The following is a 16031-nucleotide window of genomic DNA, read 5'->3' as shown; positions in this document are numbered from 1 at the left end:
CCTGAACGAACAGTGTTGTCATTGCTCACTACTTAAGGTACTGACAAGTACACTAGCGCGTTGCGTCAACGCGGTGATGTATAACGTGTGTGATGTACGGTGATGTAAAACAATGCCAATCACACTGTCTATAGGTGACAGTTGTAAGCGTCTTCTTGCTAGCACGAACAAAATAAACGTCACATCTCTACATACATTGACCCTTTGCTTGTTTGCTAAACACTTATGCGTTCGTTCTCTTTCTCTCTTTCTCTCTCTCTCTCTCTCTGATATGCTTTCCTTATGTATTACGCACAGCTTTAGGTGTACTATTAGTGCTTCATCTAAATTGTGGCAATGGACACGTAACGCGCGAAAATGGGAATGATAAATACCGTGGTGCACCTATATATCAAATAGCAAAACGTACATCAGTGTAATGCAGAATCATTTCATCATTACTGGAAACACTTTATATTCGCTCGCTCGCTCGTACGCTCTCTTGCGTGCCGTAATAAAGCACGGTAGCACTAAACAAACTAAAATCGACAGACGAATCCTTTCTTTTCCTTCGTGGATCACAGCGTCAACGGAGCGTGACGTTTATAGTTTTTTTGTTGTTGTTGTTTTAAAACAAGATAATATTAATTAGATAAATATTTCGTACCTTCCTTTTTCTTTTTCTGTAATATAGTGTACATATCGATCTTTATAATATAATATATGCGTAACGGCAAATGGCATTTAAAAAAACACAAACGTACAAGCTTACGTAAATCATCATCATTTTGGCAAGAATAGATTATCTATGTATATATATGTGAGTGTGTGTATGCTTTGAAATCTGTTGCACGGTGACCGTTACAACCGCGCTCTACTTGTTAACTAACTAACCACGCCACGTGTCTGTCGACGCCATTTTTTGATTTTGGTTTTGGTTTCCTGTTCCCGCTCAAACTGTCGCGAACTTAAAAACAATCGAGCGCGGATTCACGGACCGCGCGCGAATAAAAGCGAAACGGAAACATGAAGAACGAAAGAGGTTATATAAATTATTAAGCAAAAACAACGTAACGAAACTAGTATTTACACGTTGGCACGTCGGTGAGCACGGGCGCATCCCACCGAAAGGATCCACTTTCGCTACGCCTTCTCTAGCGGCTAATATCGCATCGTTTCCTAAAGTAAATATTGCAATTTCCGTTAATATTTCCGTTTGCTAAAGATACCTTAATGGAGGAGTATGTAAAATGAAATCTGTTCTCTCTGTTCTACACACACACACACAATCACATGTCACCCCCATTTTAGATGATATAAGAGAAAGGGAGAGAAGGATCTGGATATAAAGGAAGGAGTATGCGGGGGGGGGGGGTGTATGTGTGTGTGTGTGTGTGTATGGGTACATTTTAAACACTCCTTTTGTGAGTGGAAGTAATGTAAAGTAATAACTAGTCCAAAGAGAGAAGGCACGTACGTAATATAGTATCCTTAGGTTTTCTTTTTGTTTTGCATTTGTTTCCTGTTCCGTTGGCGTTGTTTTGCATACGCTCATTCTATCATTCCGCAAGAGATGTGTGTCCGTGTGTATGTTTGTACGTGTTGTTCGGTAATAGTTGTATATGTATATGTTAAAAAACTCCTCCGCAATCCATTTCTGTGATCGTACACACAATTCTCCCCCCGGGCAAAATGGAAACGAAGATCTAGTTTATCTCTAAGCGTATTCAGCGACACCTAGCGGTGGCATACATCAGGACCGAAGTGGTTCTGATAGGCCGAAACCTTGACAGCAATAAGTGTTACTAGCCGAAGACGTGGTTGACACTGCGCGGTAAAATGCTTCAGGCACACCTAGGAAGCGACGCACATACACAGCACAGCACAAACACCACGTGTTAGGTTAGATTGTGGGGAGGAAATCTGAGGGACTAGGATGATAGGATGACCAACAAGCTACAAGGGTAAGGCTGATGTTAGAAAGGGAATCTTAGTTTGTAACACTGTCTGCTTATTTCGTTCCTCAGGTCAGGTGATGTAATGGTTTTAATTTTTCTTTGTGCCATCCATAGCTAGTGTTATGCCAAGGAGCGTGATGTGAAGTCATGTTAACTCGTAAACGGTTAATGCGAGTTCCTGAACTAGTAGATGAGCCCAAGCTCGCGTGAGTCTCTTATTCCTAGGATTAGGAATTTTGCATTAACATAAGGTCCAGCACTTGCATCAACTCGAGATTAAGAGCTCGCAATCCTAGATCCTTTATCCTGGACCAGGAATTCGCAAAAAATTATGATGTAGCTCCAGTGGACGCATGAACTGCAGGTCAAGAGCTCGCATAACTTCGAGCACATGAACTAGGCGATGAGTTCAATCTCACACGAGTTCTAAAACTCTAGATCAGGAAATCGTATTAACTTGAGGTCCAGTACTCGCATGAACTCCAGGTCAAGAGCTCGCATGACCTCGAGTTCTCGCAGGAACTCCAGCTCCAGAGTACGCATCACGGCGAGCTCAAGAATTCGTATCTCTAGTTCAAGAGCTCACAGAACATCTCATATCAGCTGAAAGACACCACATGAACTCCAGCTTAGCACCTCAAAAATTCGCATGAACGTCTGCACATGGGCAAGCATGAACTCCAGGTCCAGAGCTCGCATGACCTCGAGTTCAAGTACATGCATGACTACGGACTCTTGAGCTTGCCTAGATTATCTGGAGTCAAATAGTCAAAGTTTGCATGAATCTGGTAACTCCTGCACACAACACTACCCATAGACACACGCACACTCGGGACAAAGTCCGGTTGAGATTTTAAACCCCGAACCGGATTTTGTTTTTCTTTTGAGTTACGCTCAGTATCTTTGTATACATCCAACGAAACATCTCGTAGGGTGTTTGATAGTTGTAAACAGTTCTTTAGATCACCGGACCGGTTTGCGTCGTTTGTTGCAACACATCTACACATATAGGAATAGGCTTAGATAGATCTTATAGACCAGCAGTCTGCTTGGAAACAATAAAAAAGGCACCCTCTGAGAGATGTGCCCCTACGTACATTGTATATGACTGTAGTGAAAAAACGGTAGAAGAGGAGGAGTACATTCGTTTTGATTGGCTACAACGAGAAACCATACGAGGATCACTGTCCTGTCGTGGTACGCATGCATTTGGTAGGATGCGGGCGTGTACTTTGACTTAATTGTAAAGTTGTAGCTATTTTCGTTAATTATTCAAATCCTTCGCGCGCACACACACACACAAACAGTTATAAGCCTTTACTGCTTAGTTGTGCATCGTTTACATCAGTGCAGTTGACGTGTCGCTAATCTTACTAACCTCATCCAGTATTTCGTGTTGCGTCTTTTCGAGACCATAGGAGATTAATCATCAGCACGGTACAGGTATTTCCCCGATATACGGGTATCGGTAATATCGGCAACGCTAATCGCGTGTATCAAAATTCTGCTTACGCTCAATATGCATGTATGCGTTAAGTTTCTTTGTTTTCTGTTCAAATTCATGTTGGTGAGTGCGTGTAAAATTATTTTTTCTATAAATTCAAATTGTTTTCAATCAAATGTGGATCTAAACTGCGTGGAACTATTTCCTATTAATATCAATACCAAATTCAAAAAATATAATCCGTTTTTTGTTAATACGGTTTTCAGACATTAGAGTACTTCAAATTCGCTTATATCGACTTTGGCGTATATCGGGGAATACCTATATTCTGTGTGTGTTTAGTGTGTTTAGTTCCTAGACTTTTCCTAGCCTAGAGAGTAGTTAACACACACTCTATGCACCGTGAGAGGATTTAGTTCTAGTTGTACCTTTCCATTTCGTTTTAGCTATTAACCTTCGATTTTAGCTATTTCGTATTTCGGGGCGACCTCAGTAACGTTTCGATGTACAATGCAAATCATCCTCCAATTCGTTAAAAACGTCAAAAATTCTAACTGCTTCCTTCTCGCCGCCATACTGCTCGCCAGCATTCAGGTCTGTTACAGCGTCACAACAGACCAACAACAACAACAAAAAACTGACTAAAAGAAAGCATTCCGCTTTCTCCGATATCCTCTATACAGGGTCTATATCTAGTTCTGGTGGTCCCAGTAGGTCCGGTTTCTTGCCAACCAGCAGGTACACTTCCATATGGTCCTTGCCCTTCACGTACACCTTGCCGCGCGGCTCAAAGTCGTACCGTTCGCCCAGCACCGGCACACACTCACTGCCGACCTGTACCCGACCGGCCACACCGGTCGAGTCCATCCGGCTCGCCACATTCACCGCATCGCCCCAGATGTCGTAGTACAGCTTGCTCGTCCCAATCACACCCGCCGTCACATCGCCAAAGTTGTACCCGACCCGCATGATCAGATTAAACTCGAGCAGATCGCGGTTGAACGATTCCACCACCTGCTGCATCGCTAGCGCAAAGTCTAGCAGCGTGTACAGATGCTCGAAATTTTCGCCCCGACTGCCCGGATCAAGCCCGGACGCAGCCATAAACGTGCTGCCGATCGTTTTGATCTTCTCCACGCACCGAAACTCGGGCCGGGCCAGCAGCTCATCAAAGTCACCGATCAGCTCGTTCAGCACGCGCAGATACTCCTTCCCGCCCAGGTACGATTCGTCGTACATCTCATTAAAGTTGACGATGCTCGCAAAGATGATACCGATGTTGTGATGGTTTTCCGAATATTTGGCCGTATTTTTAAGCTGCTCCGCCACATGCTTCGGGATAATGTTGTGCAGCAGCATGTCCGCCTGATTTTTCATGTTCTGCACCCGTATCTTGTCCTGGTTCGCGACCGCACTCCCGTGAAAGCTTAGCCGGTAGCCAATCTCGAACTCACGGTTCAAAAACCACACCAACACCAACAGCAGCAACAGATCGACGTATATCTCCACCCGATAGTTGTTGAACCAATCGAACTGGGCGCGGTGTAACATTTCATCACTTCGCCCATTGGCAACGCCTGCCAGCGTCGTCCCGTTCGCCGCCACACTAACCGCAACTTCAAGCGCCTGCAACTCCACCATATGCCCGACCGCAATCCCAACGAACGCTGCCGACGTTATGCACGCCATCGCATTCCGCATCCACCAGTTCAGCTGCGTGAAGTTGCAAAAGTGCACAATGCAGATGTACATCAGGAACCCGTAGTGGAACTCAAACACGCGAAACTTCGTCACATCCATCATGGCGAAGTTGGACAGTATGGAGATAACCGGCAGGGACATTAGTATCCCGCCACAGATATGCCACGGGTACCAGTTGGAGGCGAGCTGCAGTAAGCAGTCGTAGCAGCTGCGGCTTGCCATGGGGCGTGATCGACGTACGGTGGGTTTACGCGTACGCCGACACACCTGCTTGGTGCAGATGAACAGCGCAAACAGCTGCACCGTGCTGAAGAACACAAAGATGCACACCCACACCTTGTACGATTCGAGATAGACCGAGGGTGACAGCAGGAACAGTGATGTCGAGGTGGCCAGATACACGACAAACGACACGAGCATGTCGATGTACGTGTTGTACTTGGGGGTCGCCAGTGTCGGTGGACCACCACCCTCGAGTTCGCCACTTTCGCTCCCGAACCGGTGCGCTTTCGAACGAAACTCTTGCTCCATCGGGCGTGATTTGAAGCGTAGCGATACGGGCAATAGCGGTGGCTTTACCAGATAACTTCGCTGGGACCTTGCATTATCCCGGACGCATCGTATCAGCTGCAGATCGGACTGTTTGCGTAGCTGCTGTAGACAGGCGGCTAGTGGATCTGGGTGCGGTTCTTTAATGCCGACGCAACACTTTGACCCAGAGGACGGGCCGGTTAGGCGCATACCTCCGTTCGGTTTCTGCGTCGGCGGATCACCGGTGGCTGAGGTAACGATCGCACCGGACAGGCTCGATTGGGAGCTGGTAAAGTATCCGGACACACGGTGCACCGATAGAGCAACCGTTTGGCTCATGAGCATTATCTGATGCTGGATGCTTGATCGACGGCTGTTTGAGCGTATGCCGGAATCTTTGCGGGATGTGGCCGAGGGCGATAGGCTCGCACCGTCCGCACCGAGTAACCGAGCGCTGGGGCACACCACGACCGACCCGTGCCGTACGTGTTGGTGTGCTTCGTTGCATGTGTGATGGGTGGAGGTGGTGATGGTGGAGCTACGTGGCCGTCCAAACGTACCACCACTGTTGCTGCTGCCGGCCGCACCTGCCGACAGTGCAATCTCGTGGATAATCGATGACCGGTCCGCCTGTGAGCGGTAGCTGCCGGTGCGTGCAAATGGCGAGATGTCACTGCGGGATTGCGATATGTACGACCGTACGTCGATTATCTCATCAAACACGGAGCTTTGGCTGGTGTGCGTGTTTTCCCGGGCGTCCGTCCCTACCGTCCGACCGCACTCTCGACCCCGTCCGGCCGCCATATTGCTTGTGGTCGGTAGTGGTGCTGTACTGTTGCTGTTGGTAATACTGCTGCTGCACGGCGCTCCACCACTGCCTGCACCCGCACTCGCTACGTCCAGTGTGTAGCAGCTCGGGCGCGGCGTCACGATCACGATCGGCACATGCTGGTAGCACCCGTTGGTGATGTTCGGATTATTGCTATTGCTATTGCTATTGCTACTGCTGCTACCACCGCTACCACCACCACTGGCGCCGGCGACCGGGCCGGTGGTGGTGGCGGTGGTACGCGTGCTGCTACGTCTCTCAATACATGGCACATCTTCGTCACAGCACTTACTACTATCACAGATTCTGCTACACTCCGGTGCACCATCCGGTGCGGTGTACGTCGTGTCCTGGCGCTTCAGCGCCTTTCCAGCTTTACGCTGTGCGTGGTGATGATGGTGTTGGTGATGTCCGCTTCGCTCGTTCAGCATCGCTACCGTCGTCGCTGTCGCTGCTGTGGTGAGAGTCGACTGTCTCGAGCTAGCCGGGGACCGTGCCAAACATTTGCCACCCTTGCCGTCCGCTCCCGTCAGCATCTCGTCGTCGTCTTCATCCTCCACCTCCTCCTCCGAATCGAAACCGTTTGAGATCGATTTGGTGCTGATGATAATTTTTGGCTTCTCAACCGGCACGCTTACGGCACGGTTCGGGTTTAGCAAACGGCCCGCATCACCCTTCACGGCCGACCGAAGGAACTTGGTCATCTTCGTTAGGGATGCGATGCGCGGCCGTGGTGTCGATACGGGTGATGCGTGCAGTGAGGAGAAAAAGATGGGTCCGGCAGGTGAAGCGGGCGGTACGGCTGGCTGTATGCCGGACAGGTTGGTGGCACTACGGGACAGGCAGGAACTTTCCGGATTTTCTTCGCTCGTCGCGTACGGTAGCTCGTCCAGTGGGGAGGACGAAGCGCCGAGTAGATTCAGATCCACTGGCAGTCCGATGCTTGACAGGCCCTCCGTAATCGAACCCACGAGATCCAGCTTTTTGCCCAGTACGAAGTACGTACGATGGCCTGAGAAGATTTGAAGGAGAATAAGGAGTTTAAACAAGGGCTGTAAAGATGCGTCGGTTAGGGTTAGCCTACCGTCCACTTCTTCGCCTTCTTCAATGATGTAGGAATCGCCCAAAAAGCCGCAAGTTTCCTCCGATACGTGCACTTGATCCGGTTTCCCACTGGACTCCATGCTGTAAGATAAAAGGGCAGGTTAATATCGAGCAACCACCGTAATCATGCCCACTCACCGATTAGCTAACGTGACATCATTGCTCCACACATCGAACTTGACCCGTTTCGTGCCGACGATTCCACACAGTACCGTACCCGTATGCACCCCAACCCGCATCTTAATACCCTCGTTCCGTTGCGCATCAAACACCCGGATCGATTCAATCATCCCCAGTCCCATCTCGACACAGCAAATGGCATGATCCGGGCGCGGTTCCGGACATCCAGACACACAGTAGTAACAATCGCCGAGGGTCGATATCTTCTCGCATCCGTTCACCAGACACAGATCATCGAATCGTTCGAACAGATCGTTCAATATCTCCACCAACTGTTCGGCTGTTTTCGTCGAGGACATGCGCGTAAAACCGACGATGTCCGCAAAGAGGATGCTCACGTTCTCCATCCGGTTCATGTGGAAAGGACGGAACAAGGATTTCAGATCGGAGGGCGTAGTACGGCGTGGGGCCGATTGGGCGGACGCTGGGTACTGATCGAAGCTCGTACCTTTCGGGACCGAACCACTCTCCTTGAGCAACAGATCAGCCACCTTCGGTGGCATCATCGAATGGATCATCTTCTCCTTCAGCTGCTTTTCCATCTCGAGCTGTCGCCGCACGAGCAGATTCTGGCCCACCTTCATGAACGTGCCCCGCATACGGACCACCGTCATGATCAGTATCTGGATACCGATCAGATGTACGCACAGCTGGATCAGCACCCTAATGAGCACGATCTTGTACACGAACGAGTCGCCCGACTGTTGATAATCGGTACCGTCCCCTCCCACCATTCCCGTACCCTCCTCCGTGAGTAGCCGTGCCATGGTGTGGCTAATGGTGGCTGCCGTCGCCAGTGGTGTCGCAGTCGGTTGGCCACCCGGGCGCGAGTTGTAGTCGTAGTGCGTCTGGTGAAGAAACGAGAGCACCTCGAAGCAAACGGAGTACGCCATTGTGATGGTGCAGCAGAGCCACAGCGGTAGCGGTATGATCGTGTAGATGAGCATTACTATCTCGATGCAGATCGAAAAGTGACCGAGCGGGCTGAGCGCTTCGCGGGTCAGCAGCAGCAGAAAGAGCGAAAACATGCACAGCAGGATGGCACAGAAGGACGATATCAGGTTCGTGTGCGCCCGGTACAGGTCGGTCCGCGTTACCCACAGGCCAACGAGCGCGAACAGAAAGATAAGCCCGATCGAGACGGTCAGCAGCGTGAAGCTGGTCGGGCCACCGTCAAACAGGAAGTACAGCAGCCACACGAGCGAGCAGAGCAGGATGTAGAATAATGCGAAGCTGAAAGCAAAAATACACATGCATGCTTTGTCTGTTTTTTTTTTTTGTTCGTGCGCGCGTGAGGGACTTGAAGGCTTACCGAAACTTGAGGCGCAGCTGGGGAAACACGCTGGCCTGGTACTGTCCTTCGAGTACGGGCGAATCGAAGCGTGGATCAAACCAGGACCGTGGTGCCGCCCGTTCGAACGCAACCGGCAACATGACGCTACAGCACGAGTGACGGCGTCCGGTTTGGCTCAGGTAGGATTGTATGTACGGGGCCAACGAGATCTGGATGTCGTCTACCGAACCTTTCTGGCTTTCGGTCAGCACCGGGGGCATGGTTGTGAACGAGGTTGATGTACGATAGTTGGATGCCGTCTGTTGGAATCGGAGGAACAACACACACTTTTCGATTAGAAATAGTGTATAATGTGGTAGACATCACTTGCAGAGCTATTTTCAACCTATTGCACTTAAAGAAGGTAAATTGCACATCCAATGACATTAACCAGATGTTGTACATAGTTGAAGATTTAGGGTTACAGACTAGACGACTCGTTCAAGCTATACTGTAACCTAGCCGAAACAGCCGAATAATCTTAGGAGCTTTTGAAAACTTGACGACTCGTCTAGACTAAACTGTAAACAAACTATAACAGTGCTTGACTTGGTTTTCGACAGCGGCTATATCCCCAGGAGTTCTTCTTGTATTTGATGACACGTCCAGCCTAAATTGTAACCTAGCCGTAACTTTTTTTGATTTGATTTCTAGACAGCAATCATCATCACTTCAGGAGCTCTTGATAATTAAATGACTCGTCCAGACTATACTGTAACCAAGCTGTAACAGAGATTGCCTCAGGAGCTCTACTTCTGCTTGATGACTCGTCCAGACGAAACTCTAACCAAGTTGTTAAAGTGCTTGAAATGGTCTTGGAAAGTGGTCATAACCTCGGTAGCTCTTGTCCTTCTTAAGGACCTGTAACTATACCAGACTTTACTGTACTCTAGCCGTATGAGTAGTTGAGTTAGTTTTCTTGACAGCGGCCACAATCTCAGGAGTTTTTCTTGAACAAATTTCTGATATCCATGACTTGATTCCCAGCAATACTGTAAGACTTCTCAAAGTCGAAAAGATAATTCAACAATTTACAGAAGGTCTTGCACATTGTAAGATAGCTTGAAAATAAGCGAAACTCCAACTTATTATCGCCATTTCTTTAATTCGCGATTTGTTTATAAAGTCACCAAAGTCTTACTCAACTGTGCTCTCGTTGAAGGTACTTCACCACACGACTGTTCCACTACGAAGACACCGCTTACACACTATATGGCTACATTTACGTGCAACATATTCACATGACCTATCGCTTCCACCCCCCCCCCCCCCCCCCGCTTCCGTACCACCAACCGCAACAACAACAACGTCCACCGACCGACAAATCGCCAGAATAGCTGAACATCATGATGAAGCATCAGCAGAACCACGACCGACGGACGGGCGCGATCGAGATGTTTGCTTATCGCTCCCCGAATGAGAAAATTCACCCAAAGCACTGCCAATGTGTTAGCGGCGCACACACACACACACACGCGGGCAAGATGGCGCATCTCTCGGTGCAAGTGCGATAAAAGACACCCGCACAAAAAAAAAAAAAAACTCCAGACGCCGCAGCGACCAGATATCGTAGAGACGGTTTGTTTTAATTTTATCGCACGTCCCGCACAATCCGCGCACCGGCACTCCAACATCGTCTGCCCCTGGTCGGTAAATCAAGATAAGGTAAAGGGTTGCTGGGTTTGTGTTTTTGTTCTGCTCTTCTTTCGTCGCTTTCCATTCAGGCAATTTATCCTCCTGACCTTCTTTTTTGATTGCTGATTTTCCTGATTGGTGGTGGTTGTGCCTAAATCTAAGTACGGCCACTTAACCTGTTCGGATTCCTTGGCTTTGATCGAGACGACACAGTACTTCACAGACAACCGGTACCAGAGACCGGCCACCGGCCGGATGCACCCCACACGACTGACGTCGAACCGCGATGGACAGCTATCGTATTCCCCCGTGTACGCTGTACGGCAGCACCGGGGCTATTAGAGACACAGACGACAACACACCTGACACTCGAGAAGATACAACACCGCAACACCGTTGTGCATGCCGCTGCTGTGTAATTTATCTCGCACACCAACATCGTAATGCGTTACCACGGTAGCCGGGTGTCCTGTCCGCAGCCACTGGACAACGTAGCGCCACGATCAGACGCTAAACCTGCGAGCACGCGCTACCATAATTGACTCTAAAAGATACACAAATGCTTTATCTTTCGTAAGGTGTATATTTGTTTTGCCAACCAGTCCACCATTTTTTTCCGCCAGGTCTGCCAGGCGAATCTGGTGTAATGACGCGGTAAGATTTGGCTGGCTGGGTTTAAGACGCAGGACAAAAGGGTACGATGGTGGTGCACTAGTCTCCGCGATTCGGGAGATTTTACAGGGAAATTTCCTGGATAGGACTGAGACTTCAGGATAAACTCCTTACTTAGGTCTTACATTACTGTTCAGGGGATAAGTAAAAAAATTATTGGAGGAAACCTTGCAAACTAACAACGATCGCCGAGTTTCCGATGAAACTCACAATATTCTCGTCTATTTTTGAAAAAATGTCCTCAGATATTTGCTTGCCAGGCGTGATCCGCAACGAGAAATCACGTTCTACGTAAACTCAGATCTAACAATAATTTTACTCCATTGCATACACCTCGCTCTGAGAACTCACAGTTCCTACTACTGTCGACAAGGTCATACGGCAATGGTTACATATCCAACGAGTAAATTGGAAGCCCTTGGACGTGGGCCCACTCGCAACTGTGAAACGAGAGCTGATCAACAAATCGATTTGTTTGCACTCCCAAACCTCGATCTCGAGTCGTACTGTCGGCTGGCTACTTTAGTAAGTAATAAGATATCACCCTACACACACAAAGGGTGCTATTTTCGGCAAAATTGATGTGATCATGCTACTCGCTACTTTCCCCCTCACCGCCCAGACAGTACATACCCTCGTAGAAAATGGGACAATTTATATCGACCGTGAGAGCGAGATCGGGAGCGTAGGGAGGATGTTGGCGGCGATGATTGGCATATGATTAGCACGCGCCAACCACCCTCACCGAACTATGTACGTAATAAGCGCCGAGCCTTGACCACTGCCGCGAAGCGACACAGCGCCAATATGCCATACATGATCTTTTGCTTGTGTGTGTGTGTGTGTGTGTGTTTTGTTGGTGAGCGTTACTCTATCATGGAGAAGCTTGGCAGGACTTGCCGGGCTGGGCTTACTTACGTCCGACATTATGGTTGACCGGTTTGTGGGTGTGTTCTGGGCTGTGGGATGAGTTCAGCGACTGCCGTTTCAGAGTTCCGAGGAGTTTGTTCGGTTTGATGCGGTTTCCGGTGTACCACGGCGTTTACAGTGTCGCTGGATAGGATGTAGTCAATGTTCGTTGTTGTGCTTGCTGCTGTTGCTGCAGATTGTTCCTCCCACGTTGGTCTAGCACCAGCATTACCTCTACCATGATGCAACGGAATGTGTGGGGAGGAGTCGAAGGTTTTTTTTTTTGCTGAAAACAGCTGAAAGATTATTAAGAGAAGAAACAACAAATATACACATTAATAAATTTTGTAAAGAGTTCTTGGTGATAAGCTATGTTCATGATAAGCTAATGATGGTGGAGATGTGTTATTTCGCGATCCGACAGAAATTATTGCTAATCCGCGTTGTAGCCCAGGTCGAAGGATAATAATACGCTACCGTATGAGTATTTCGTTGCCTTTCCTGCTCTGTTACGTCACGAGAATCACACCAAACGACCCAACCGCAAAGAGCGGCAGCATTCATCTGTCCAACTGCTGTACTGTTGGACTGTTCGGGAAGTCTGGTCAGAGCGGAAAGAAAACGGCACGAAGCCCAATATGCCACAGAAATCCCGGGAAACAGTCGAACAAATTTAATTCAGCAATAGACTCTCCTGTAGCTAACAGTATTAAAATCAAGTCAAACATGAGGAACCTCACCAGGAGGAAGCTTCCGTTCTGAGGCTACCGAAAAGGTGATACGACGAAAACTCAATTAGAGACAACCTCCTTCCTCTTGTACCCCGGTGTTTCCCCACCCAAATGGAGACACACACACACACACGTGCCTTACACCTGCAGAAAACGTCCACATAATAATAATCAGAGGCAAGAAACGCATCACATGGCGCTTGGCTCTTCCACTGTACGTTTGCGCACACACACACACAAATTGTTTACTTTGGTGGTGTGTGAGGGGGGAGTTTTCTTATTCTTTTCCCTTCCTCTTCCCGTTCGTTTCGGGGTTTCCACGCCGTATCCTTGCCCCGCCGGTGCGTGTTGAATTAGATTATGCGCCAACCGTGGCGAGCAGCAAAGCATTTACACCAGCGACAGATAAGAATCGAGTGCTCGGCTGTTGCTTCATGGGCGAGAGGGGGACGGGGAGGAAGGGGTGGGGGGGGGGAGGGAGGTCGGTCGTGTTCGTACAGTGACGCAGCACGGCGGTTCTAGCGTCGTATTTATTTTACCGCATCGTGATCACCCGGGCTTTGGTTTCCGGTGTGTGCCAATGTTTGTCTTTCCCCGTTGTGTGTCCGCCTGTCGGTGTCCACTGGGACCATGTGTCTAGGTTGTGGACTCTTCGAATAGGTATCGTACCACTAGCGCGGACCATCTTGTGGGTGGTATTTTGTCCGGTCTTTTCCAGGTCCTTGGAAATCGAATCCCATCCGGACCGATAGCAGAGCCTTTTCACTGATCCAGCATGCGGGTAACAATTAAGACAACGGAAGCCAGAAATTGGCAGGTCGCGAAACCTCTCGGAGGTTGTTGTGCCAAAGCAGAAGGAGAGCGGTTAGGCAGTGCGGAACTTTAAAAAAAAGAAGCAAAATTAAAGATTTGGGCATTCTAGAGCACGCATACATGCATACTTGCAACAAGTTTCGCCTATCGAGCGGTTCGCCTTTGTTGTGTCGCACTGTCAAAATGCACCGTGTTGTGACAGGAAGGAAATGCATCTGCAGAGTGTGTGTGTGTGTATGTGTGCGTGTGTGCAGCGTCTACTATTTGCAACCACCTGTGCAACGACAATGCAGTGTCACGCTTGTACATCCGTTTGGGGTTGTGCAAGGTTTGGCCGGAACGGGGTTGATCGGTGGCACCTTGTAGTCGCGCACACACACATACACCTATCGTTCCATTCCAGGGATGTTTAAGGGAAGATAAAAGGTTGATTTAGCTTGGGAAGGGCGAATGGATCGTTTCGTGTGACAGCATGCGCCATTGCCATTCCACTACCAACCTCGAAACCCTTTCTCCACATACGGATTAGTAGGTGTGTGTGTTTTGTACAAGGAGATTTAAATCTTCATAGAAAACGTACATGTGTGTGTAGAAGATCGGGAAGCTGGGAGGATGTTCTATATCATTACCTTTAATCGATATTATTCAAAAGTTGACCGTGGAGCCACAGCAAGCAGCCATCGGAACGTTCGAATGCGGTGTTGCCGGGTTGTTGGAGCTGGTGCTGCTGCTGTTGTTGTTGATGCTGGTAGGGCTGATAGGGTTGGTAGGGTTGGCAATGCTGGGTATGATCGTGATGACGGTAATGATGATGGTACAGGGCTAATGTTTCGCTCTTCATCGGAGCACTGGGGACGAATTCCTCGGTTGGATGTAGAGAGACCTTGCTTGTTTGGTAGTTTGCTTGCTTGCTTTGGTGTAGTGGTATGCTAGTATGTGTAGGCTGACCAAGAAGGGGTTGGTTGTAGCGAAGCAACAAATGATTACCCTTCCTCCCGCCACTCGTTTTATTCCCCGCTACCGCGTACCCGTTTAACCCCGCAAAGGGGAGGGGGGAACTACTACGATTCGTTTCCTATTGCTGCCGCTGTTGCCCTTTGCTGCTTACACACGCACACACATACAAATACACCCCTTTCACATTGGTGCAGCGATGGACAGCAACAACCGTAACAATGAAAAAAACGAACCGTAGCCAAAACTACAAAAACACAGCACACACACACACCGATTTGTTCCGCACGATATAAAACCCCCCCGTTTTACAACAGAGTGCTCGTACTTGGGTTGGCAAAGCAGCAACAACAAACCCCGTTTTTCTGCGTTATTTTTCTTTCCACCCGGAAAGGAATGCAACTTTTGGGTGCCTTTTGGAGTGCAGCAGCACAACGCAGGAACGCAACCAACAGGAGGGAAATAACACACAACCGCCTTCAGCCCAACAGACCAAATAACCGACGGGCTCACTATTCCGCGCGCGCACACATACCCGTACACACACACACACACACACATATACGCGATGGCGCCAGCCAGAGAGAGAATGCGCACTACCTGTAGCCCTTTGTAGCGGTGTGTGCGCTTTTTTTTGTTGCTCTTACTATTATTGTAAAGGTCGCTGTTCTTTCTCCGACCCACCAGCAACAGAAATCAGTGTGGTAAACGGTACACCAGCGATTTGACAGCGGAACGCACTACGGAAAATGGGTGGTTTTGGCCAACGGAAAAATTGACGGCTAGCTTTTTCCCTCTCGCACTTTTGACACACCTACACAGCAGCCTCCGAGGCGAATACTGTGCGCGACTGAATTTCCAACCGAATTAAAAGAAAAAAGAACGATGCGTATTTACGTGCGTGCCTGTGTGTGTGTGCGTGCGTGTAAATGGGAAAAAGAAAAACAAATGGGGTTTGTTGACAGCGCAACACAGCAAAACACAGCCGATCGGAGTTTATACGCATCGCTTCACTTCTCACGTTACGGTTTCGGTGTGCTTTGGTTCGAATTTCGGAGTGTATTTCTTTTAGTTTTGATTTTATGAATGAAATTAAACACATAAATGCTTAAACGTGAGTGTAATATAGCATATCTCGCGAAGCAAACAAGCACCAGCACACAATTCGTTTTTTTCGAATAAACTTGATTCAAAAATTTGAATATTTGAATTTTTAAAATAAATACCATCCACGCTTCAAATGTAATCTTATTCGTAA

At 48.6% G+C, this 16031-nt stretch overlaps 1 protein-coding gene across 11 annotated transcripts; it reads right to left on the bottom strand.

Annotated features, from left to right (window-relative positions):
* Positions 1-781: 781 nt before the first annotated feature.
* On the bottom strand, positions 782-15715 carry LOC118509964 (adenylate cyclase type 9). Of its 11 annotated transcripts, XM_036051353.1 has the most exons (8): positions 14449-15715; positions 13948-14205; positions 13676-13886; positions 12285-12571; positions 9039-9319; positions 7685-8959; positions 7527-7627; positions 782-7454 (listed from the first exon to the last, which is right to left on the bottom strand). In XM_036051353.1, the coding sequence occupies exons 4-8, from the start codon at positions 12291-12293 to the stop codon at positions 4057-4059; spliced, it is 5064 nt and encodes a 1687-aa protein (XP_035907246.1). In that variant the 5' UTR covers positions 12294-12571; positions 13676-13886; positions 13948-14205; positions 14449-15715; the 3' UTR covers positions 782-4056. The 11 variants fall into 11 exon arrangements, 10 of the variants coding, with proteins under 10 accessions (XP_035907246.1, XP_035907256.1, XP_035907265.1 ...); XR_004905962.1 differs by lacking the exons at positions 13676-13886; positions 13948-14205 and having other exon boundaries at positions 782-2441; positions 2640-7454; XM_036051363.1 differs by lacking the exons at positions 13676-13886; positions 13948-14205 and having other exon boundaries at positions 14449-14762; positions 15102-15715.
* Between the last annotated feature and the right edge of the window lie 316 nt (positions 15716-16031).

This window comes from Anopheles stephensi, chromosome X, assembly GCF_013141755.1.
Source record: "Anopheles stephensi strain Indian chromosome X, UCI_ANSTEP_V1.0, whole genome shotgun sequence".
Lineage (NCBI taxonomy): Eukaryota > Metazoa > Arthropoda > Insecta > Diptera > Culicidae > Anopheles > Anopheles stephensi.
This window is presented reverse-complemented; position numbering and strand designations above follow the sequence as displayed.

Coding starts and splice junctions, on each gene's coding strand:
- LOC118509964 (XM_036051353.1), bottom strand. Junction 8,960..9,038: donor CAGCTGCGCCTCAAGTTTCG/GTAAGCCTTCAA, acceptor TTTTGCTTTCAG/CTTCGCATTATTCTACATCC. Junction 7,455..7,526: donor AGAAGGCGAAGAAGTGGACG/GTAGGCTAACCC, acceptor AAATCTTCTCAG/GCCATCGTACGTACTTCGTA.